We start from the raw sequence: 26,034 nt of genomic DNA on the forward strand, positions 1-26,034 counted from the left end.
GAGTACTCGGTCGATTAAGGGTTACCCAATCATTATTTTGATGTATGTTAGCTTGTTGCACGTTGTAACTGGCTACACCAAAGAAGTGTTGTACTTTTTTTTATAAGCATCATTCATTTTCTTTGTGGCTTGTCCTTTTACTTTTTTACTTGAAAATATGTTTTCATAAGCTTCAATTTCCCTTCAAATATTGCTGAAATTATATATATGGAATATGAAAATTACATCTCAAATTAATCCATAGGAGAGGTTGAAACCATGGGAAAAATTGCATCACGGCGAAGTAGATTAATGCCTGATTAGGAATTTTATCTTCTACATCTGCAACAAATCTGGAATAGAACATTTTGGACGCTCATCGTGTGAATGATCATAAAAAGTATGTAGCCACAAAGTATACATTAACCCCATGGGAGAGGGCCTCCGTAAAGTGATGTTCCACAATATTTGAACAAGCCTTCGATTTCAGGACATCCATTAGGATAAGGTATTGACCGATGAAAAGGATCTCGCCTCAATTTCTTGTGATGGAGCGAACTGAGGCAGCCATATGGGTCTTTTTCAAACTGAGATCTCACTAAGGATTCACCTTTCTTAGCTGCTGCTTCAGAGGTCGCTGATGCAGGTGTGCCCACATAGGAAAACCTTGATGCAGGGAAGCCAATTGCCAACCTGTGAAGTTGTGCAAATCTCTCCTTTTTAAAATCGTAACTTACAACCTGATAGTACAAAAAAATTATGCAGATTCTGTTAGAATAAAATTTTCAACAATGACAACAAAAGAAGTCAACTGCATCCTGATAGATTCAGAACCAGAGTGATGTAAGTTACAACTGTACTACTTCATATTCCAATTACAGTAGAAAGATGAAACAAATAACTCTCATCTTCTAAGGTTTCAATTAACATGATTAGATTGTCTCAAGGCTCAAATGACACAATGTCAGAAGAATGTAGTGACTCAATGTACTTTGCTAGTGAGAAGTTTTGTACCTTAAAATTAAATATATACAGACTACAGTCATCTTGTGTTTTTTGAATCAAAAATTTATTTGATGAGTATCATGTCCTCGCAAGTTGCAACAAAACATAATTTGCAGAAGAGAAAAAAAAAAAAAAAAAAAAAAAAAAAAAAAAATCAAACGCTTAAAAGGAAGTTAAACAAAATGCAATAAAATTCTACTACTAAAAGAACAGCCCCTAACTCCCAATATGTATCAGAGGAAGGTGTAGTATGCTAGAGGATGTTGTGATTTTATATACAGAACTAGAGAGGAACAAATGATGGCCATTAGACAAAGTTTTGATGAACGAGGAAAAAAAAAAAAAAGAAGCTAGGCAAATAAATACACCATAGCTGCCTGACCTCAGACAATCATCATAGCCATGTCCAGCAAAGCAGCATAGCACTTTGATAAGTGCACAGCAAGTGTTAGTTTCACAGCCCCAAAGTTTTCCCAACCCCTACCTATTGCTTTTCCCCTCCCTTCTCTTCTATAAGAGGCCAATAGCCACCAATCACAAATAACACCACCAAGCACCAATATATCAGCCCATGGCCATGGATTCTGATTCTCTCTCCTCCCTCCATAAAGTAATCCCCTTTGCAAGGAAGGGGCACAAAGTGAGGGGTATATTGGAAGCAAGATTTAATTTAGTTATGAGAAGCTTGTAGGAAGATGAGAGTTCAGCGTAATTTGGGAGAGTGCAAGCCTCTCGGAAGCTTGTAGATTGTAACAGATTTTTCTGTTCAATCACTGTTTCCACCTTACTTGCTACTAAATCAGTTCAGAGTAACCCCCTATTCCCATGATTCTTCTGACTTCAAGATGAGGCTTTCAGTAATCACCCACATTGTCCCTGCAGACTTTTTGTCGACCCCAACAGCGTGTAATTATTGTATGATGCAGACTATCATGCATCAACGGCACATCATAGGGGTAGGTTTTCAGAAGCTGAGGTAGCTTATTTGCAGGTTACGGAGAGACAAGGAATTATGTCAAGAGGCTATAGAGAAAATTTTCATATCCAACTCTTTTACCTCTTGTCAGGGTTGTCATCATCGGCAGTGATTGTAGTCAGATTGGATCATGATCTCATATGGCAAGTGCAGTATGTAGAATTAGATTTTATTTGCACCATAGTATGAACCAAAAATTTGATCAAAGGTTATAAATACATCCTCCCATCTTGAACTTAAATTACCCTTCTCATTACATGCATAAACATATATGCTATACACCCTAGTATAACACGTCACTAGAATACAATTTACACTCTCTATGTAAGATTTTTTTGATGACATTAATAGCATGTAGCTTCAGCATGCCAAATCTTAGGCAGCTCAGCTAGAATGGGCATACTAAAAACCTTGCAGCTCGTTTCAGAGACAAAAGGGTTAAAGAATTTATATCCCAAGTATTTCTTATGCTTCATATTTTCTATTACCCTTTAAGGATGATAGTGAATGGTGATGGGAGAAGCATATGATCGAAATCGGAGTTGCATAATCATAAACATTGGCATGAAATTTTCTTACATATTTCAAGTAGTTTTAATACCATTACCAAACTGCACAACAGTTCAACAAAAAGAAGCATGAATTTGCAACTTTATATTATTTCATTCATGAATGTTAGCAGAGATTCCAGTAAATTAAACACCATAGACCAGTATATTAAACTCCATTCAGAAATGACATATATTAACAATGTAGATGTAAGTTAGGAATATTAATGTAAAACTAATGGGAAAACAAGTAAAAATCCATTTATAACAAGTTTTAATGTTTTCTTAATTTTAACCGTAATGAGAACAACCTTTACACAGTTTGCTTCATAAATATCTTGTATATGTCCTTTTTATGCACATATAAATACAAACTTACTGTTATGTTTTGAGGATATGTGCCTGTGAGCTCCCGGAATCGGCAAACACTAAAGAGAAGGTTTTCAAAACTGTCCCTTGCATGCTCTTCTGTAAGTGCTCTCTCCCTGACATTTCCTTCCCCTGTAGAAATTACAGCACAGTAACAATAATCAATGGAGGGCACCACACAGATACAAGTGAAAACAATTAATGCGAAAACATTTTGTGCTCTATCCTTTATTTCCTTGCTCTATTTATGAAGTGGTGACCTATCCATCCTAACCAGGGTAGTGCCAAATATCATTCATGTGAAGATAAGCCATAAAAGTTGACGTAAACATACAGGAAGAGGAAAGAAGCATGCCAAACAAGTTTTAGATAGGAATTTTCAAATGTTAAGCAGATTATCATGAAATGTTACGTATCTCAGTTGATATGACAAAATAGCAGTTCAATGGTGATCCAAAGCCTGAAGATATTCTTTCTTTCAGAAAATTTCTGGCCTTTGAGATAAAAATGGAACGCCAAATATTACGAAGTATTAAGAGCAGATTCCAAAAATTTATCGTAAAAACTCTGCAAAAAATCTGAAACTACTAGCCATTCCTTACATAGAATACATACCACTAGCCCCAACACCATTAGCACCAACCAATGGCAGGTTGGGAGGGTAAAATTCATGCAAATTTAACCATGCAGCATTGCAGCTACAAAGAAGATGTTTGCACCTTAAACATGATCTAAGACATTATGAATTCTTGATCTTCAAAGGGCTACTTTTATTAGGCCCTTGATCCGATTGGCAACTGAGTATATTAGTAAAAACAGTTCATTTGATAGCTTTTATTTAGTCCACTGCAACCCTCAGTAGATATATACACGTTAAAATAAATTTAGTAATATGGCAACCTTATCTGGTCAAAAAATCAGGCAAAAACCCATTAGTCCAAGGACCAAGCAATATAATGTCACTGTACATATATATCAGGCGCTGCCTACTGTTGTGCACTCAAGCATATTTATACCAAACAAAATACAATTTCAACCAGCCTGAATGAAAATCTTAACTATGGTCCCAAACGAAATGCTATCTTTAACATTCTAAAATAACAAGTATAAATGCAAAGAAATTATTCAGTACCTAGATAACAAGATAAGACTTAATTTGAAACTGAATAGAACCAATCCCATGTCCTTAAATAACCCAAAGGCAATTGAAACAAATAAGGAAGAATTATAAATAGCCCATATCCAAAAGGACACAAATAAGTGCTGACTGATCAAAAGTGTATATGGCTTAAACTTATATGATAACTTCTTTTATCTCCTTTATCCCTTGGTCCTTCAGTGAAATGCAATTCCTGAATTTCATAGCAACCACATTAACTTTCTTCTCTCTCTCACACCATTTTAAAAAATATGAAGTGAATCAAGATATTCATGCTTCCCAATATTCTCATATTCTCTATCTTGGTCATTTGATTCACTAGAAAAAGTACCTTCCACTATACACTGAGCATCTTTCTGAATTTTGGAATCTCTAGAGGACTGCTTGCTAAATCTTCTTTCCTGTATGCTTTAATTAACAATTAAACTGCTTCCATGGTAGCTACATTTTCCCCTTGCAAAGTCTCCCTCTCAGGTTGAACTTGATGCCAAAGCTCCTCCACTTTAGCTTCAGATCTCCACCTTTTAGTGATTCAAAGCCGTGTGCTTTGGTACACTGTTGTATATCTTCTTCCTAATTTCTAATCTATTAGTGACTAAGACATTTTTAAGATGACTGAGCAAAGCTCAATGCAGACTGTTTGTTTAAATAGGTTTCCAAGTTTAACATAAAGCTTTGATTAACGGGGCATCAAGAATCAACAGCTAAAATTTAAAGCTTTGATTAATCGAGTCATACGGAAGTCACAACCAAAGGACAAATGTAGACAAATGTAGCACATTTAAATAAGAAAACCCTAAATTAAAGTTACCCCTTACCTTATTCCTTAATCTAGATTGATTGTGCTTCAGTGTACTACTGTAACCATTCCATAAGAGTAAAAGACAAGGTCTAACCATACTTAGATAAAAAAAAACCTGCTAACTGATCACTAGTAATTATAGGCCATGTAGTGCATTGTATAATCTCCCACAACATTAATCGTGATGTGAGACCATAAAATGTTACAATGGTTTACCCAGCATTCATATACGCAGAACTCTTTTTGTAATCATCTACACAACATATAAGATGACCACTTTCTGAAATTAGCTTAAGTGGAGCTTTATCTCCAAGAATGACTATCTTTAAAAATGAATGAAATAAAATATATACATATTAAAAAATAAATAAATTAATAAAAAATAAAAAGAAGATTAAGGTACACCGGGTTAAAACCAATCAACTCTAGAAAAAGGATAATAATTCAATGCAGTAAAGACCATATTGTTTTTTTTATATAACTTATTTGATTATAACCAATAGGACATGAATGGTTCATTTTTATTTCCTCTCTTTGTTTTTGCTTAATGTCCTTAGTGGTTGGAACATTACCTTGTATACCATAGGTCATGAGTTCTAATCTCTTACCCAACATTCATTTTTTTTCTCTCTCTTTTCTTTTTTTTTTTTCTTTTTTTTTTTTTTTTCTTAATGTCCTTAATTTTCTCTTTAATTCTTTTTTTTTGGCTTAATGTCCTACCTTTTTTTTTTTTGCTTAATGTCCTTATTTTTTTCTTGTTTTTTTTTTTTTTTTTTGGTCTTAATGTCCTATTGCATTACGTAGATGTGCCTTTTCTTTTAAAAAAAAAAAGAGACATTGATAAAAGTGTTCCAGTAGTACGATGCCCTACCATTGTTAAAATCTTGGCTCCGCCACTGGTTCCAAATATAAGTTACATTAGGTAAATTTAAGTAAGTTAAGCACAAAAGAAGTTTAATTAAGTTAAAGTTAGCAAAAAAAAAAATGCAACAATAATAATTTTAATTTAAGCAAAGTATTGTTAATCACAGCAACATTAAGCTGAGGGGAAAGAGACGTAGAAATACTAAGAAAATTGAAATTCGATGATTTCATTTGTGTTTACTCATCATTAAATATCTTTAATTTTGTAATTAAAAATTATGAACATTTAATTTTTGGAAAATACACAATAATACGAATCCAATGACATCTCATTTGAGAAGTTTTTATCTTAAGGATTAGTGTACAAATTATGTCAAAGTTTATTTCAATCTAGAATCAGATCTAGCAAAACTTCGGATCATGTGAACTAACATAGCTGAAATCTAGGATTTTATAAAGGAAAACCCACTAAACAATCTCACCTACAGAATTATATCTCCAAACAAAGATTAGCATTCGCATGAGGGTATCAAAGAATTTTCTCTATGAAAATCCTTTACTAGCCAGCTTTATTAAAAAAAGAAGAAAAAATACCCCAATTATTAAAAGATTTCAAATGGTACTGGAATCTCCAGTAGATTAGGTGTTGTTTCCATGCTGGACAGGTCAACAAAACACCAGGTTGCTCATGAGTGAGTTTCATGCCTAAATCTTGTGAACCATTTTCCTTGGCTTAATCTGTTGTTGCTCCAAAAGAACACTTTAAGGGTCATACACTATAATAGCTTGATAGATATGGTGGTATGACTATAATACATTAATACCTAATACTACGTATACGTTATTACATAACTTCAACTTTCTATAATATACTATTGGAGAATCATCTTTTTTAATACCTGACTCAATTTCGCTCAGCAATATCAATCAAAACTTAGGCCTTCACTTTATGAATTTCCTCAAATTCCTATGAATATTCTTACTTCGTATAATAGTAATCAAAACCAAGGATTTAGCTTCAAGGAATTCCTCATTTCCTATTGAAATTCTTAAAATTACTCAAAAATTAGGACTTTGCTTCATGGAAATCCTCAATTTCCGATACTGCCAGGTCCTAAAACAACATATTCGATAATTTCTCAAATTCCTAAGGAACCCTAATAATACAACAGATTTTCTGTAAAGACATTGTATCAATGTCAGGATGATTAATTATTCAGATAACAATACTGGTGCATAATACTAAATATAACAGAATTGAGCAATGACAAAAATAAAAGGCAACATTTAAAATTTAGTTCAAGCATAGTATTAATCATATGTACACACATTCTTTCAAGTAAATTAGGAACTGGCAAAAGGCATAGACAAACAATATAGATGAACTCACCAAACCACCCTTTCGATTCGGCAACAAGCCAGTAACTCTGGGCTTCACTACGAGGACCGGCATCCTTTCGAGTCTCGCCCCCACTAAACAACAACAAAGCTTGATCATCCTTAGCAGCAACATCAACACCCTCCTTAATATGTTCCAAAAATGTGGCAGCTTGTCCAGGATGCATTTGATAAGATTCCAAAAACCAAGACTTCTCATTATCAACTTTCCCACAATTACTACTAGTGTAAACTGAATGCCCAGCTACCATCACAAGATTTGTAAGCTTAGGAAGCGGATAAAAACCCGGTTTCGCATCGAATTGCCTATAATTATACACTAATCGAACACGATTTTCATAAAATATAAGTATGGTTATAATTGCAATCCCAAATGACAAAATTAGCAAAAAGACTAATACAGGATGTAATTTGTAATAATACTTGACACGATTTGCAACTGATTTGAACATTCTGATCAAATTAGATTTAGAATTTCTACTTCTTTTAGGGTTTCTAAAACCTAATGATTCGATATCGATCTCAACTCTAGGGTAAGCATCAAATTTCTTTGGAGTACTACCTCCTCCAATTGAGCGACCACTCATCCTACTAAACAAAGAATTGACATGAAATTACCCAGATAATATCGATCATTTCTCAGTGAATTGAATCATGAAGAAAAAATTGAAGAACAAGATCAAAAACAGAAAATTGGGATTAAATAAAATTACAATTGATAATTGATTAAAAATAATAATAATAACAATAGATTGATCAATCAAATCAGATTATGATATGCTTAACCCTTCGAATTTGGCTGTGAAAGAGGGATTTGAGAGAAGATTCAGATGAATAATTGAGGAAATATACTGAAATTGCGCAAAATAAATTAAGAAAAAGAATACATTGGTGATTTGATTTTTTGTTCTGCACTACTGGGGCCGTTTTTTTTTTTTTTTTTTTGGACGAGTTGTTGGGGCCGTTGTTACTCTTGGGGAGTTTTTCAGCCTCTAGCAACTGCAACTAGACTTCAGGACCAATTTATAAATAAAAATAGGTGTAAAAAAACAATAATAATAATAATAATAATTAATCATATTAACAATAACATACTACTACTACTAATAATAATAATAACAACAATAATCAGTTTTTTAAACAAAATTATTCACGAAAAAAAAAAAAAATCGAAAATCAGGAACATCCGCCTAGATTTTTCGGAAACACCACAGAGGATCCGCCTGAAATTTCCGGATCCTCCATGGTGTTTTCGGAAAATCTAGGCGGAAGCCCTAGATTTCCATTTTTTTTTCTTTTTTTTCGTGAATAATTTTGTGTTTAGGATTAGTCTTTTGTGTTGGATTAGTGTTGACAGTATCCTATTTTTACGAGTATCCTAGTCATGAGTATTTATATGCTAGGGGTAAAAATGGAAATCTCTTAAAAATGCGAGTGTTAGTATGTAAAATGGGAGCGACGTTTAACAACACCCAAAAAAATAGAATTGTAAAAAAAAAAAAAATGTCACGTGTGTCGGTGTGTTATAAAATAGTTGTGGATATCCATTATCATTCTTGTATCATCCAGAATATTCTAGATATAGGGTTTATTGTTATCCAAGCAAACCCTAATTATAATGTATGTATGTATATACTCCATCATATGGAATAAAGAAATACAGATTGATTCTCTCTCTCCATCTCTCATATTTTCTTCATATTTCATAACACGTTATGAGCACCATTCTCTAACCAATCGGAAAATTTACAAGATCAATCTTTGGAAACGTGATTAATTGCTACTGCTTGATAAAGTGAAGAAATAAGATAATATAATCAATTGTCATCGGGGTTAGATATCAATCCTTACGGAGAATAAATACAGGGGTATAACCATGTAAGTCTTTAATTTGTTTGTTGATATGCCAATTTGCTGCCGACAAACCATGAATGATGCATAATCTATTGTTTTATTGAATTGATTAAATAGCTTGTTGTACATATAATTTCATGATTATTATGCTTGAATATTTCTACCGTATTAATTGACGCTTATTCTCAACATATTGAGATTAATTAATTACATGTGACTAGAGTAGTTAATTCTCATATGTTTTGATTTAACCTCTATTAATTAAGGAAATTAGCACACTGCTGTTCATTATTAATGGTTATCATTGATACTCTTTTATAATAAATCCTTAAATAAGCTTTATTAGATGATGGTTGATATTATTGTACAAGAGTTTAATGATTCTTGTAATTTGATAACTTTATACATAATAAAGTTAGCCTCTTCTTTATTAGAGAAAGAATTGATAAAGTCAACTATATATTTAATTTGTTATGCAAAAATATTATAGAATTATATTGTTAAGATTAAGTAAAGGCTTCTTTTTATGTGAGGCAATCAGGCAATACTCCTAAACGTTAGTTCAACCCAAAGCCCAAAAATAATGACTAGGAAATCAATTCTAATTTGCATCCTTAATATTGACCAACTGTTTATTTTTACTATGTATTGATTGATGACAAACATAAAGCTAATTCTTAATCAGTAAAAGTGGTTAGACTTCCTATTTTCTTGGTTTGTTGTCTAGCTAGGAATAGATAGATATAGCGTGTATTTATCTCTAATATCTAGCATTGACTTTGTAAATTATCTTTACAATTTGTTATTTTCCTTAGGTTGTATTTTTTACGCAACGAAAAAGATAATTATATTAAAAGGCTAATGCCATAAGACTAATTACATCAAGAATCATTAATTTATACAAAGAAAATTGATGCTGCAAAAAAAAAAAAAAAAAAAAAAAAAAAAAAAAAAAAAAGCCTTTGAGAAGGCATAATTACAATCGAAATATTGCAGACTATCACCCTATAATTATTTATATCAACCAAGTAATGCACATTCTTAGAACTAAGATCTCCAAAAGTATAATTCATCCATGACTAATTCACCCCATGATTATATTTCCTTAGGTTTTGTTATACTCTTGTAAGCCTATTTAAGGCCACATACTTATTAATAGAATAATTCAAGTCTTTTCTACTCTTATACTATGTTCATCTATGTACAACTTTTATTGCTAATAATCTTTATTGGTTTGATTGAGGAATGAAATTGCATGATACCTATTAGTCTAATACTAGTAATATGCGTATCTGTATGATTGTATTTATGACTATAAATTCATGATATTTACACATCAACGGATAAGGATAAAATAAACTCTCTGAGAATAACTGATATTAATTTACAACAATCTTGATTACATTCCATTATGTTGTATGGGTGTGAAGTTATATAGCAGTTTTGACTAATCTTAACCTTTCCTCGTGTCAATCGGCCTTAGCATGATTTGCATTGGGTTATCATTGTTAATAATGCAATATACAACTATGTTAGTTTATATATGAAATTTCATGTAGGAAAGTAATTGAGTGCCAAGTTTGTTGTATATATTCTAGATTGACTCACCCATTTAGGATCAACCCATATTTTAAGTTACTCCCACATTATTCTCAATTATTTAGGATCAATGTTGAGATGTTGATTAATGTGCGATAGGATTCAATTATATATATATGATACTCTATGCCTACATTAAGTTGAATTATATGAATGATGATGAGTAGATTGAACATGAAATACTCATATATATGGACCTGAAATTCCTTAAATTTATGAAGGGTCATAATAATATTTATAGATTGAAGAAAAATGAAGGTACGTATTTGACTTAGAAATTTCTAATAGTTTCTAAAGTATACGATTGAATTTATGTACAAAAGATTTTGAATAGTATTCTAGATACCAAACTTTGGGTGAGAATAAATGATACTAGATTAACTCATTCCCAGAAGTGATCAAGAATTTGCATGATGTTTTATTGATCATATATAATGGAAAAGTTCATTAGAATTGCAAACACGAATATATTATTTATTTGAGCAAGAAATAATGTTACGAGTTCAAGAATTTAAAGATGACACTTTGAGCAACTTACTTGAAATATGTAATTATGTATGTCCACAATTGTAAGAATTTATGATATAAAGATTAATATAATTGGGGCTAAAGGAACAAGTAAGAGTTTTATATAAGAATAATTTTACATTGCTTGATACATGTTATTGCCAAAAGAATTTATGACTTAAAGATGCAAAGGATTTTAAAGGTTGTTGGATTAATTATCTCATACCCCATATGCAAGGATTAGGGGGAGATAGTTTTTATTTCATTATTTTATGTAATCCTTGTACATGAATAATAATATATAAGAATAATAGGATACATTGATGGTCAGTTTGGTACATATATTAGCTTTAGTATTAATGACTTATTTAATAAGGGTGACCATAAAATTATTTAAGATTTAGAACGACACCATCTAGATCAAAGATGGATATGAATAGATTTCATTAGCTATATGCCTATATACCAACTGTAAATGCTCTAATTAAAATTAATGTTCCAAAAGAACAACATTAGTTATTGATGAACCTAAAGCACGCCTGAAGCGTGGTAGTCAAACCCTATAGGTTCCAAAAACACGAATCTTTAAACATCAAAAGGGCAATTATTTACAATAACAAATTTAAGAAAGTGATACATTCTGATAGATCTCTATAAGAGATTATGTTTAGTAGAATGGATATGTACCAGTGTTATATAGAATACTCTAGGAGAGTATAGAATGTTCAACAACCTTAACCATGTATCAAGATTATAATCAAAAGCACTCTAGCAAAGTATGAGTTAATATTAAATAAAATATTAGTTGATTGTCTTGCCAATTGTATAAAGAAACACATGTTGGTGTTCTAATATCACATCATACTTATGGCCATGCATAAAGTAAGTTTAATAAAGTGATCACTAGTGTTGGAAAACTGATTAGAGTTTAATTTTAGAGATGTGATTGGATGTAATAATTAAATTAGGCCATCCGAGTTCAATAAATACCCGTTATGGAAACCTGAAGTTTCATTTGATAATGTGCTGATACTCTCTCAATGTTAGATATATGTGGCAAGACATAACATTGATATTGAGCAATAATAATTTGTGTTGATGAAAATTTCAAGAGTTAATAGGTTTTGATTTTCATATATACGAAAGAGCAATAGGTGACCAGAAGTTCACTATAATAACTTACATATTATTGTCAAGTATTAGGTGACCAGAAGCTCACCAAATACACTATTTAAATCTTCAAAGATCTAGAAGATCATAACCTAGTAGAATTACAAGCAAGTGATTTATGCTTGTATACCAATTCTTTTGATTAGGGCTATTACATGTCAGTACATATGAAATAAGAGAAGAAAGAAAAACGCACAACTGCACAACACATGTCTCCCCATTGAAATTGATCTCCAAAAGAGAAAATATTATGGAAAATGTAATAATAAATACACATGAAATATAAAGTTAATGAATCAATGATTCTTCATTGAAATTGTTCTCCAGAAGAGATAAATCTTGTTTAATACAAATCTTCTAAAAGACAAATTTTGATTGTGAACCTCCCAATAAAATGAATTTTAATGCAAATTTATATGCTAAGTTGGTATAGAATTAGACGCCCCAATAAAAGAGATATTTTACCAACTCGGGGGGAGAAGAATCAACAAAAGTTGGAAAAAAATCGAAAAACAATAATAATTTAATGATCCCTATAACGGTAGTTTGAAAAGTTATATGCCAACTTTTATCTATATCAAGATATGTTGCATATTTATGATTTGATTTGTATTTAGTTTTGACTCATGTTGCATAGCGTTGAACATACATTTTGGTCATATTAAATTATGTGTATACATTGAGATAAAATCTTGCCAATTATACCTGAATCACTACACCTGAAGTGTAGGTTGTATGATCGGTTCCGAAATATAGATATTATATAAACACCATCGTGTATAAATACTCCAAAAGTGGTATAGATATCTGATTTATTACAATAGATGGCCTATGATGTAAGAAAAATTATGATGGTACCAATGAAAAATGTATTCAGATATCATTGTCAAATAACATGCAAATTAAAAATTTTCCTTAAGGAATTATATGATGATACCGGTATATGATGGAACTGATAAATAATGCATATGCATGATATAATGGACTAGTGAATAAGGGATCTGGAATATATGTCCATTTTGATGTCGACATAATGATAATCATCATAAGTTTATCAAGGACCAGAAGTCTAATGAAATATGGATTTTCAAATCCACACTGTACAGTGTCTTGCCTTATTTTGAGTCCTATGTATGTTTATATGCATGTGTGACTCTAGGTTAATGTTATTATTCATTGCATACATCGAAAGTTGTTAGATGCATTACTCATTGTATATTTTGTTTTCTATATCTTTTATTGCTGCATTAGTTTCTATACAATAATTGTGGTATATGTGAATGTTTGTTCAAAAGATAGTATGGCGTATTTGTAACTTTGATGGAAAATTACAAAGAAATGTTTATATTCCAATGGGCTTATACTTGTGATGAAATTATTGATGACGTCAATTTTATAGCATGTTAAGAATCATGTAAGAAGAGTTTCTAACGAACTTATGTATGACGTATTTATATATCCAGCCCTACAAATTTTATATTTTAAATATTGTAATTATATCAAACTTTTGGTCTATGTGACTATATTATTGACATCTCAACCTGAAGTTTGAGCATATGAGAATTAGTGAGATCAAGAATTACTATTGCACTACTACATTTTTGACCTATTGCAACCCCTAATTCCGTTGCATTAGGTGTCAAAATCCGTGGCATTAGGCCTATTGCAATGGTCATGTACCGTGGCATCTGCTGGCGTTGCAGTAGGTCTAATGCCACGGCATATGACACCTAATGCCACGGTATCTATGTTCCGTTGCATTAGCTCAATACCTAATGCAACGACATAAATTATCCGTGGCAATAGATTACCGACTAATAATTATGATGAAATTGGTACCTATTGCAACGGTTGTTGTATATAACGATATATGGAGAGTGTATCTATTACAACGACATTATTATTATTATTATTATTATTATTATTATTATTATTATTATTATATTATATTATATTATTATTTTTTTTTTAATGGAACGGTAAAATAATATTATATGAGTTAGTAAAATTAGTTGTAAATTAAATCACTAATTATATATGTTAGTCACTACAAATCTAAATATACTAACAAGCTAAGAGAAACAAAAATTCAATAAATTTATATACAATAATTATAATGCTAAATACGTACATTACAAAAAATTACTTACTTGTTTTCGGTATAACACCCTTCTAATAAACTAAAGTTATATAATTAATTTGATCGTCCAAAATACAAATTCCAACATATATATAAGCCGGATTTTTCAATTCTTCACAACTTGAACTAATAGATAGGAGTCGCCAAAATATTTGCACCATTTGTTAGATGACTAGCTAGTCATGTAGTCACTATACTTCATCTCCATTTTGCTCACCATGCACCTACACGTAAAAATGAATAAAATAATAGAACTAAACAATAGAAAAATAATGTGACTAAATAATTTAACTAAATAATAGAACCGGATTAAGGAAACTCATAAAAGCACAACAAAATTGTAGTATTCATAAAGCACAACAATAAAAATAAACAACTATAGCTTTTGACATATTATTATAAGAAAGTGGTGTAATGAATCAAGAGCACAGACCCACCATTGGGTTCAAAAATGGACAATTTCTGTCCAGAAACTATGCAAAAATCCTCTATTTTAATTTACTTGGTACTATCATTTCTTTGGAAAGAAAATGAGCTTTCATAACTCAAAATCAGCAAAATCTGAGGTTTTTACATAACTCAAAATATGAGGTTTTTGCAGACTCTGGGAGCTCTGAGTCAGATCAGGTCCTCCGAGGTTTGAGCAAGAACAGGACAATCAGCAGGCCTTTAATTCAGATATATGCAATGTTGTCAACACATAGACAATATACAATTGGTTACAGGAGCTGGGGTTTGCAGCACTATCACATTAGGTATTTCTCACAATCGAAGGAATGGGAAGAAAAGAAAATGGGACTGGCTCCTGAATTCTGATGGTGTCACTTTAGGGGAAAATCAGCAGCAACAACTGAACTGTGAAGCTGAAATTTTGAGTGTGATTCTCAGAGGCCTAGAAGAAGCTCAAAGACTGCAGCTTTTATGTGATAACTACTTAACTTTGGGTTATTTCCATTGTTGAGTCATGTTGGCCAGGGAGGTATTTGTGATGTTTCACAGAACAATGTTTAATTATGAGAATTTTTATGAATATTGGAATAATAAGAGGTTGCAGACAGGAGACTTCTCAAGTGGGTGCAAAGTGATCATATTAGTATGCTAGGGGATAAGATGATAAAAAAAAAATTGATGACATTGTACCCTATTTTCATTGTATATTTCTGTTAGATTCACTAAGTTTAGGGATTAACCTTCCTTTCCTAGTTGTAAAGAAAAAAAAAATTCTTGGTACAAATAAATCATCAAGAATTATTAGAGATTACAACAGGTTTACAACACTCAACACCAACTGATGATATAAGAGATTCAGTATCAGCATCATCAACACCAAAAAAAATAATATATGGTTGTACACTTGACCGATCAACACCAAAAAAATAATAAATGCTTATGCTTATGATCGTGCAGCCTATAAATTCTGAGGCGAGTGAAGAAAAATACACCACTAAGGGGGTGAGCATGAACATCAACAACAGCAACAGAAACATACATGAACAACAACAATATTTCAGCAGTAAAGTGTACAACCATATAAGTGAAAAAAGGGGGGAAACGTAAGGCAGACAAAACCAACCAAAAGCAATAAAGGAATAAAGCAAAAGCGTGCATCAGAAAAATACTGAACAACAATATTTCAGCAGTAGCTATGGCAGAATCAGGTCAATAGCATAAACTAAATTTAGACAGAAGCAACAGAAAATAATATATGTTACCTGATTGATTGTGGCTCCAGATTTAGAAGATTGCCCATTTTGGTCAGCGAGAAGATGTGGCGCACTAGATGCATCCTTTGGAGCCGATGGAATTGCAAAATCAGGAATGACAAGATTGATCCCGGGGTTAGCATCCCGAATTTGAGTCAAAACTGCAGTTGTTACACTTGGTGCAAGTTGTTGTACTAATTGAGCTTGCATGTTTTCTAAGAATTCCGCCGGGAATATGAAATCTGACTTGTTTTCCTTTTTCTTCAAATCTGACTTTTTTACACCTTTTCCTAGTAGGCGTACACGGCTTTTGCGCTTAGGTTCTGGAATCACTTCGGAATATGGGTCCTTAGAGTTACTACCATCTTCATGTTGGGAAGACTCCAAAGCATCCATTTTAGCCTATATTAGGAAAATAAAGCCACCTACTTATTATTTATCAAAACTAAACAAATATAACATAAATCTAACACGTTAACTCACAATATTATCTGCTACTTTTTCATGGTTGGTAAGGTATGTCCTTCCCTCTGTTCTCTTTCTTGACTCCTTATAGACCCTTGCTTGAGAAGGCTCTTTCTTATCAGGATCTTGTTGTTGCTGTGAAACATTATACATAAAATAGAAGTGATTACAAATAATTAAAGGCCAGAGGTGAAAGCCTCATGTAGTACATGTAATGATTGTGAAATAAAGATTATAATGATAATAAAATTGTCTAGAAATGAGATGAATTATTTTACCAACTCATGGCGTAAAATTGCATAAGAGTTACGGCCCATAGTGTGCATATCATCTAAAATTAGGCGATTGTCTTTGTTGATCTTACTGATTTCCTATGCGACAACACAATCAAGATTTATAAATTTGAACCAAGTAAGTAATTCATAAAAACAGTAAAATGAAAGAGGCTATTTAGTTCATGAAACTATGTAAATATTGCACAAATCAATTCAAAACCATATACATAATACCTCGGCCTCTTTAGAATGCCAATATTGCAAAAGCTCTCTGAATTGAGGTTCCGAAATTGTGTCTGGCTTATGAAACCATCTTAAAGCATCAGTGGGATATGCATAGAAGTAGTTCTTCTTGGTCAAGCATTTATGAGCTTTCCAGCTTCCATTGATAGCCTGCATCACCCATTCTCTTCCAGCTTCAGGAACCATATACTTTTCCTAAACAAATCATGATTATATAATTAATTAATGGTCTAGTAACAAAATATGAAGCATTTTTTTAAAATGAAATCAAACAAACTGAAGCTAAAGAATTATATAACTACATACTTGGACATACTCCCACATTTTGTCAAGTGTGGGTAGACATGGAAACTTAATATAATTTAGTGGCGCAAGTTCAGAATCCCTTGCCACAGTACCCAAGAATTGCTTGAACTCCTGAACAATTTCACGTGTAGGTCCAATTGGTTGGCCTAGTGAGTTTAAAACTATAACTTCACGCTCGTCTCTTGTTCGTGCATGAACCTTGGGTAGCATTGTTGGACCTCGATGCCTTTTGCTTTTAGTAGCTTTTTCAGGTTGTGAATCAGGAGGTTCTTGGACAGAATTTGTGTGGCGAGACAAGAAAAGAGTCAGTAATTGCATAGTAATTGCATGGCCAGACATGAAAAGAGTTATTTCAAGTATTAGAATGAATCATATTAGAATGAATCCACTTCATTTGACCTGTGACACAATACGACTGTTAGTATTCGTCTAATACTATTGATAGATTGGAAAATCGGACAGTGCTCTCTCCTGATAAATCCTCGGCCAAAACTGCCACCCCATGAATATGGCAGTCTTCACACAATCATGGGACAGGAAGCTAAAATCTAATCAACCTAGGACTAATCCCAAGTTTGATTATGTTCTTCATACATTCTATATTAATTTAGCAAAACTAACAGTTGCTATCAAGCTCTATTTTGGTTTAATCTGAACAGAATTCCACTGCCTAAACAAGTATCCTAGTAAAGTAACTTTTCAAACGTTGTAGTAACACTGTATTATTAATTAAGTACCCTTAAGCTTTCCTCCTATATTTCTGTGAGTGTGCTTATGTTTACTGTTACATTGAAAGGGTGAGCTGAGAGCATCTGACAGAAGAAACAAGAGCAGCAGACCAACAACAACAACATACCAAGGCCACTATAAGGTCAGCTAATTACTAGGGCAGCTAGTGGCAAAGTGCTCTAACAAGTTTCAAGTGCTCTCACATGTTAACAAAATCTGAAATAAATAATACTACGTAAAATGATTGCATATACCTTGCATTCCTTCGCTTCCAAACTGAAGTAGACCTTCATCTTGTAATTCAAGATCACCCTCATATTCATTGCCAACATCATCATCATTCTCATTTAGTGCATCCGCATCATCATTCTCACTTAGTGCATCCGCATCATCATTGTTATTATCATTAAATGCAGCGCCATTATTATTCTTTTCTTTTCTTGTGAGAGAATTATTCAAAGACTGATTACTTGATACAAACCCGTCATTATTTTCTTTTTGCCTTTTCCGGAACTCCAGGTACGCTGACATAGAACCAGGAGAGCAGAACGCTCGTTTTGTTCCCTTCTTTTCTGAGATAACTCGCTGCTTCTTTTGGATGTTCTTAACACTAGAAACCTCAATTGAGTGAATGTTTTGAACTTCATCAACTGCATGCTTCTTACGGCTATTCACTTCCACAACATCAGCCATAGTTTTAGGGCGAAGTGATGATTTCTTTACTTGATTTGAAACCTATAAAACAAAAGGCAATTATAGCATTACTAATTACATGTAAACCATGAAAAACAATATAAAACAGTGTTTATAAATGACAAAATAGAAGTGAACACCTGCTTGTTAGCTTTTCTTTTTCCAGAAGTGACATTGTCAGCTTCCATAATGTCATCAGTTTCAACCTCATTTTCACCATCATATTCCGACACAGAGTCATCATCTTCAACTTCTGGTATACTATTCTGCCTTGAACTTGGACAAATTAAGGCTTTTGTTTTCTCTTCAAGTATCTTATTAGCTACAGATGCTAATCCTCGGGCTTCCATTCTCTCTGCATTGAATTTCAGTTTTTGAAGCCGTTGTAGCTCATATTCTATAAGCTGACTTTGGGAAGCAGGAACTTTGGGTCTACTCCGTTTCATCTGGAAAAAAAATTGGAATTATGTTAATTATGTATGTAAAATATAATAATCTGAAAAAAAAAATTGCAATGTAAAATATAATAAACTGAAATAAATTGCAATATAATAAAAACAAAAAAATTACAATGAAATAAAATGTATGTCAATACCATCTGAAAACTCTCTAGGAGGGATTTGAATAGCATAATGCCAACCTTCTCTATTCAAATCTTCTACATAAAACACTTGATGTGCTTGACTTGCTAAGATAAAAGGTTCTTCTTTAGAAACGGTCTTATTCATATTAACCGTAATAAGCTCATCATCATCCTTCTCTGAGTGAAACCATTGACATCTAAATAAGACAACACTGAAATGACCATGATAGGATATCTCAATGATTTCAGTTATTGAACCATAATAATTAACATTTCCCACAACAGGATTTTGATCTTTAGAGCTTGCAAAGCTATGTGTAATGGCTGTTAGAGTGACGCCACTATTTTGAGTTACGCAGTTTGCATCTCGCTTCATGGTATGAAATCTATAGCCGTTCACCGAGTATCCTGTGTACTTTTTGGCAACGTGAGAGGGTCCTTTTGATAACCACAAAATATGGTCCGGGATATTATCATGGCCATCTTTAAGAATCAAATCAACTTTCTCCCTAAACCAATCCATGAAATCCTTGCTATGGTCTTGAGCACTATTCCATTTTCTTTTCCTTTTAGCACTTACACAAATCTTGTGCTCACTGTAAAAATAAAATATGTATCTTACTAACGCACTAGAGTTAGAATAAAGACATTAAACAAAATATTAATAAACCTAAATTTTGGTTACAAATCTTACCTTATATATTTCTCAACTTCCTCACAATGACAATTGAACAACACATAACGATGTGCTTGTGCCCATGTATTTCGATCAATGATGTTTCCACAATTTTTTTTTCTTTGAGGTCCTTCCTTTTCCTTTGATAGGATGTCCTACCTTAGGGAAAAATGATTTTGAGGAACCACACTCATTAATACCAGGTGTGGCTTTGCTTGATCGTTTCAAAAATCTAGCTATGAAGGCAACACATTCTTTTGCTTGGTATCCTTCTGCCATTGAGCCTTCTGGGCGAGCTTTGTTTCGAACAACTTGTTTCATTTCATGAAGATTCCTCTCAACTCCATACATACACCTTGAACTCACAGGTCCACCCAACTTAATTTGGTCTACCAAGTGTATGGGTTAATGTTCCATTATATCAAAAAAGGCAGGTGGAAAAATCCTCTCAAGTAGGCATAGAGTTTCAACTATCTCCGATTGCAATTTGTCAAGATCTCGAGGATCAATAGTTTTACTCCATATACCTTTGAAAAAAGCAGAAAGTCTTATCAAAGGACTAGCAACATCTTTGGGTAATGTTGTCTTCACAACAATTGGAAGAAGATAATTCATCATAAAATGAGCATCATGACTTTTGTAGCCTGCTATTTTCCTCTCTCCAACTTGCACACATCGACTAAGGTTAGAAGCATAACCTTGAGGAAGCTTAGCATTTTTTATAACCTGGCAGAACTTACGCTTTTGCTCCAATGACATCCAAAAGCGAGATCTTGGAAATTCTTCACTTCCATCTTCCAATTCTATTGGTTGAAGCTCTGGCATCAAATTAAGTTCTACCAAATCTCGACGAGCACTCACATTATCCTTGGTCTTCAGAGAAATGTCTAATAATGTCCCAATGATATTATCAAAGAAATTTTTCTCAATGTCCATTACATCAAGATTATGGCGATTTGAGCAATGCTTCCAATATGGTAACTCAAAAAATATGGGTATCTTTCTCCACGGATTCGGATCATCCACATCACGCCTTGGTTTCTTTTGCTTCTTTCCAAATGCATTTGGAAAATCACGCAACATATTCTCAATATCAATTCCATTCAATGGAATAGGTTGACATCTTTCCTCAAGTTTTCCGTCAAAATTCCTCTTATCATGACGCCAAGGGTGAGATGGATCCAAAAATTTACGATTTGCCCTATACACAGTCTTACCACTACAAGGCAACCACTCGGAATCTGTTTCATAATGACATTCAGGGCATGCCAAGTATCCTTTTGTGCTCCACCCGGATAACATTGCATAACCCGGAAAATCACTCACGGTAGTCATCAATGCTACATGCATGTCAAACCTTTGATTAGTCGAAGCATCAAAAGTTTCCAACCCAAACTCCCACAAATCCTTTAAATCCTTGATAAGTGGCTGCAAATATATGTCAATGTCATTGCCAGGGGAAGTCGGGCCGGGAATTAGTAAGGCTAGCATCAAAAACTCAGGCTTCATAATCATCCAAGGAGGCAAGTTATAATTAATCAACATAACTGGCCATGTACTATGGACAATGCTCATTGAATTGAATGGGCTAAATCCATCTGTGGCTAACCTAAGCCTCACATTGCGTGGGTCATCAGCAAACTTTGGGTATAAGGAATTAAATTCCTTCCAAGCTTGACCATCACATGGATGATGTAAAAGATGATCATTTTCACGCTCATCAGCATGCCAAGTCATGTATTTCGCCGTCTCTTGACACAAAAATAGTCGTTGAAGCCTTTTCTTAATTGGAAAGTACCTAAGAATCTTTTGAGGAATCCTATAGGTTTTTCCATTTTCATTTTGCATGTCATTCTCTGTGTCATTTGATTTCCATCTTAGCGTCTCACAAACATGGCAGCTTCTTGCATTTTCATGTTCTTCCCAATATATCATGCAATCATTTGGGCATGCATCTATCTTAGTGTAGTCCAACCCCAACACTTTCAGAACACTTTTTGCTTCATTAAAAGAAGCTGACAGTTTTGCATCAGGTAACACCTCCCTTATAAGCTCCAATATATCTCCAAAAGCAACATTAGTTAGCTTATGATCACACTTCAAAATAAAAAGTCGAATCATGAAGGAAAGTTTTGAATGATTTTTACAGCCAGGGAACAATTCTTCTTGGCCCTCTTCAACTAACTTAAAAAACTTTTTTGCCTCGTCATTTGGCCCCTTTCTAATAGCATCACGTGCATCATGCAACAATTCTACTATGTCATCATTAAAATCATTTGGGGTTGACTCTTCTTCATTATCCAAAATAGTTTGTTCTCTTTCAAAGTTGATCCCTAACTCTGATAACTTATCTGTTCTTGGAACAAAACCATTACAAATAAGGTGATCTCTCACAACACCTTCATGACGCCAAAAACGATAATGACAACGTTCACAAGGACAACAAATTTGATTTCCTTGAGATTTAGAAGCAAAAGCCTTTTGTACATATTCATCTACTCCCCGTTCATATTCATCACTCCATTTGGCAAACATCCACCACTCTTTAGTTCCACTATCCATACCTTAGCGTAATAATTAAGAGGGTTACTTTACATAAGTTTTACAATTAAAAACATTTAATCAATTCACTAAGAATTAAGAGAGTCACTTTAATCAATTAGAAAGAACGAACAGTAAATCTGCTTTACAACCACCGAAAGAAAGAGAACTAGTCTAAAAATCAACTTCTGCTCCACAACTTAAATTATAGCCATGACTCATGAGTTGTGACACAAAAGAGCATTTTCAGACATACATTTCCATGAGAAATATATATTTAATTTGAAAATAAAAATATATCATAAATCGTCAACAAATTACCAATATACCCCAACAAACAAAGCTGCCAGAACCAACAACTGACAGAAACCTTTCATTATCAGAACCAGCAACAAAGTACCTAAGAGTCCTTCATGTACATAATCAATTCCAAAGTTCGAAAGAAATTGATACCTTTCTTTATTCAGAAATATATATTAAATAGATTTGTATCCTTAGTGTATAATAATAATCAAAATTAGTGGCTTTATTTTAAAATCAGAATATCTAATTCAGATCATGGATCAAGTGAACTAAAAATGCATAGAATGTAGGATATTAACCAGAATATTCTTTCATAATATTTTCCAAATCAGAAACATATATAAACAAATGAACAGGACTCAGTTCAGATTAGAAACATATATAAACGGATATCTGCAACTATAGTTACCAACTGTTCTAATGATATGCTAATAGATGAGTATTTATGTGCGTATTTTTTAATCTTAATGTGACTCACATCAGTATCTTATCAATATATTTTAAACACTGATGTGAACTAGTGTTATAAGTGTTATAATTCCTATACTGCAATTTCAAGTTAGGCTTTGGAAAGGCTCGTGAAAAAAAGGGTCAGTTCTCTCTTAAGTTTTTAGATAGGATGTTTTTCTTCTTGAATGAATTGCTTGATGTCATCCTTTGTTTTGCCTCATTTCATGTCAGCAATAACAGTCATCCTAAGTAGTTGTTCAGAGTAATTAATTATGCTATATAATACAGTCAGACTTTACAGGCAGATTAAAAAGAAAAGCAGAGAACTTAACAATGAAATTGATAATTAATTATACTCATTTCACCAAACAATAAAAATGAAACAAATCACCAACTTCTCCTAGTAACAAAATTACTCGTGATTTTTCTATTTAAAGGAATATTTTAGCTCAACAAAATCAAAATAGCCTATTCAAACCACCTTTCAGACAAGTGAAGACAATGAAATTCAACCAGATTTCTCATCAATTTCAGAAATTCAGCTAAATTTAAAGATACCCAAAAAAATCATCAAAAACCCAATTCATATTACTCTCCAATGAATTCAAATATCAAAGATTAACAATGAAAACCTGACATACCCACAATTGAATAAAGAAAAAGTAGACGAAATAGAAAACCCCAGGAACAAACTAGAGCAATATTCGGTTTTAATTATCCATTTATATGAAATTCCCCCAAAAAAAAATCCATTACACTCAAAAACAAAAACGTAAAATTCAATTAAGAATCTTAAAAACGAAAATTTGTTGTATACCTTAAACAGAAATTCGACCAATCAGTTCAAAGAAGGGACATGCAAGAAGAAATTCGACCGCCTAAGTGCCTCTGTCAGCCACCACTGTCGTCTGAGTGCCGTTATCAGCCACCACCGTCGTCTGAGTGCCGCCTTAATCTACTTCTTGAGTGCCGCCTTAATCTACTTCCTGAGTGCCGATTTCTTTGCTTTTTTCTTGTTAGAATTTTTGAGTATTTTTTTTTAGTAATTTTCCTCTCACAATTTGGTGGTAATATGGAGAATTAGGGAAAAATGAAGAATTGGGGAAAACATGAAGAATTGGGGAAAATGGGTGTGAGAAAATGGGTGTACACTGTACATACAGAATTCTACTTTTCCATTTTTCTTTTCATTTTTTTTAATTTTAAACCTTGGGAAAACACGTGTAAGGGTTTAAATTCTTCAAAATATTTGGGCAAAAAGAAATAGAGGGAACTCCTGAAATTTTCCGCGCCCTTCTAAATTTTTCATTATACCGTTGCATCAGCTCCCTTGTTTTATTAAAACAGCTAGGCTATTGCAACGGTTCTTTAAAGCCGTGGCATTAGCTCTACCTTTAAGAACATTAGTGTTAAATCCGTGGCATTAGCCTAATCTATTGCAACGGAAATTAAAATACCGTTATAATAGCCTATAATAAGCCGTTACATTAAGTAAAAAATGTAGTAGTGTTGGCATGAGAATTATCATGTCATTTATGAAACTTCAAATATAAAGAATATCAACGGGACACTTATGTAGGTGTGAGACTGTTTTCTTATGGTCCAGAAGAACCATGATCAATGTATATAATTACATGTGTTATTACAAGATTGAAAAACAACATTAATAATATCATGTGTTGCCATATAATTATTAAAGATTGTTTGATCAAATAATGATCATCAATTTCTATTATTCACGGCCTCCAGAAGAAGGTATAAGTTTAATGGTTAAGGCAACTTTAAACAGAGATTTCGAATGAAATGTGAACAAACACATGTATTATTATTATAGGCATGGTGATATGAAGACTCAGCTGTTCGCGTAAAGATTTGAAGATTTGGGAGGATCGAAAATCAACGAATGATAATATTTTGCGTCATGTGAGAAGACATTCAACTATATTAGATTCATTGCATTAGAAGGCCTCAAGTTATGCCTTAACCATGGTTTTGTCCCACATTGGGTTTTCCTAGTAAGGTTTTTAATGAGGCAGCATTTGGAGCGTATTATGAATAATGTTGTACTCTTATTCCTTCATTAGGTTTTTATCCCACAGGGTTTTTCCTAATAAGGTTTTAACGAGGCATAGTTTTTGATAATGGACATCCAAGGGGGAGTGTTATAAAATATTTGTGGATATCCATTATCCTTCTTGTATCATCTAGAATATTCTAGATATAGGGTTTATTGTTATCCAAGCAAATCCTAATTATATTGTATGTATATATATACCCCATCATATGGAATAAAGATACACAGATTGATTCTCTCTCCATCTCTCATATTTTCTCCATATTTCATAACAACGTGAAAGAAATAAAAAAAATTTACTTTTTGCCAACCACTTTTGCAGTTCAATGTCACATTGTCACCTACTTTTGTAGTACAATGTCTCGAAAATTGCAAAATCTAGTACTATTTCGTCAGTCTTTTATGAAATACCAGCAATAACGGAAAATTCAATGATAGTATCCATAACAACGTTTTTGGTATGAATGAGTTTTTATCATAAAAATTATGCAATGAAATATAATATAAATATAGATTGAAATAGTTGCATTTACTTCATTACTCGTACTATATTTATATTTTCCAAATTATTATTGAACATCAAAGTATATTATCTAAAATTATTAATTTTCTTCGTTCAACTT

At 32.7% G+C, this 26,034-nt stretch overlaps 2 protein-coding genes across 2 annotated transcripts; both read right to left on the reverse strand.

Moving 5' to 3' along the window:
• Positions 1-333: 333 nt before the first annotated feature.
• Positions 334-8,054, reverse strand: LOC145587617 (uncharacterized protein C57A10.07-like). Its single transcript, XM_081644347.1, has 3 exons — positions 7,093-8,054; positions 2,888-3,009; positions 334-719 (listed from the first exon to the last, which is right to left on the reverse strand). Exons 1-3 carry the CDS (start codon positions 7,685-7,687, stop codon positions 402-404), a joined length of 1,035 nt encoding a protein of 344 aa, XP_081500473.1. The 5' UTR covers positions 7,688-8,054; the 3' UTR covers positions 334-401.
• Positions 8,055-20,448: 12,394 nt separating this feature from the next.
• Positions 20,449-22,605, reverse strand: LOC145588679 (uncharacterized). The gene has a single exon (XM_081645293.1). It carries the CDS (start codon positions 22,603-22,605, stop codon positions 20,449-20,451), a length of 2,157 nt encoding a protein of 718 aa, XP_081501419.1.
• Between the last annotated feature and the right edge of the window lie 3,429 nt (positions 22,606-26,034).

Source organism: Chenopodium album, chromosome 17 (assembly GCF_948465745.1).
Source record: "Chenopodium album chromosome 17, dcCheAlbu1.1, whole genome shotgun sequence".
In the NCBI taxonomy this organism is placed as follows: Eukaryota; Viridiplantae; Streptophyta; class Magnoliopsida; order Caryophyllales; family Amaranthaceae; genus Chenopodium; species Chenopodium album.

Coding starts and splice junctions, on each gene's coding strand:
- LOC145587617 (XM_081644347.1), bottom strand. CDS start 7,687: ATGAGTGGTCGCTCAATTGGAGGAGGTAGTACTCCAAAGAAATTTGAT. Junction 3,010..7,092: donor CGAATCGAAAGGGTGGTTTG/GTGAGTTCATCT, acceptor TAATTTCTACAG/GGGAAGGAAATGTCAGGGAG. Junction 720..2,887: donor CATATCCTCAAAACATAACA/GTAAGTTTGTAT, acceptor TTGTACTATCAG/GTTGTAAGTTACGATTTTAA.
- LOC145588679 (XM_081645293.1), bottom strand. CDS start 22,605: ATGGATAGTGGAACTAAAGAGTGGTGGATGTTTGCCAAATGGAGTGAT.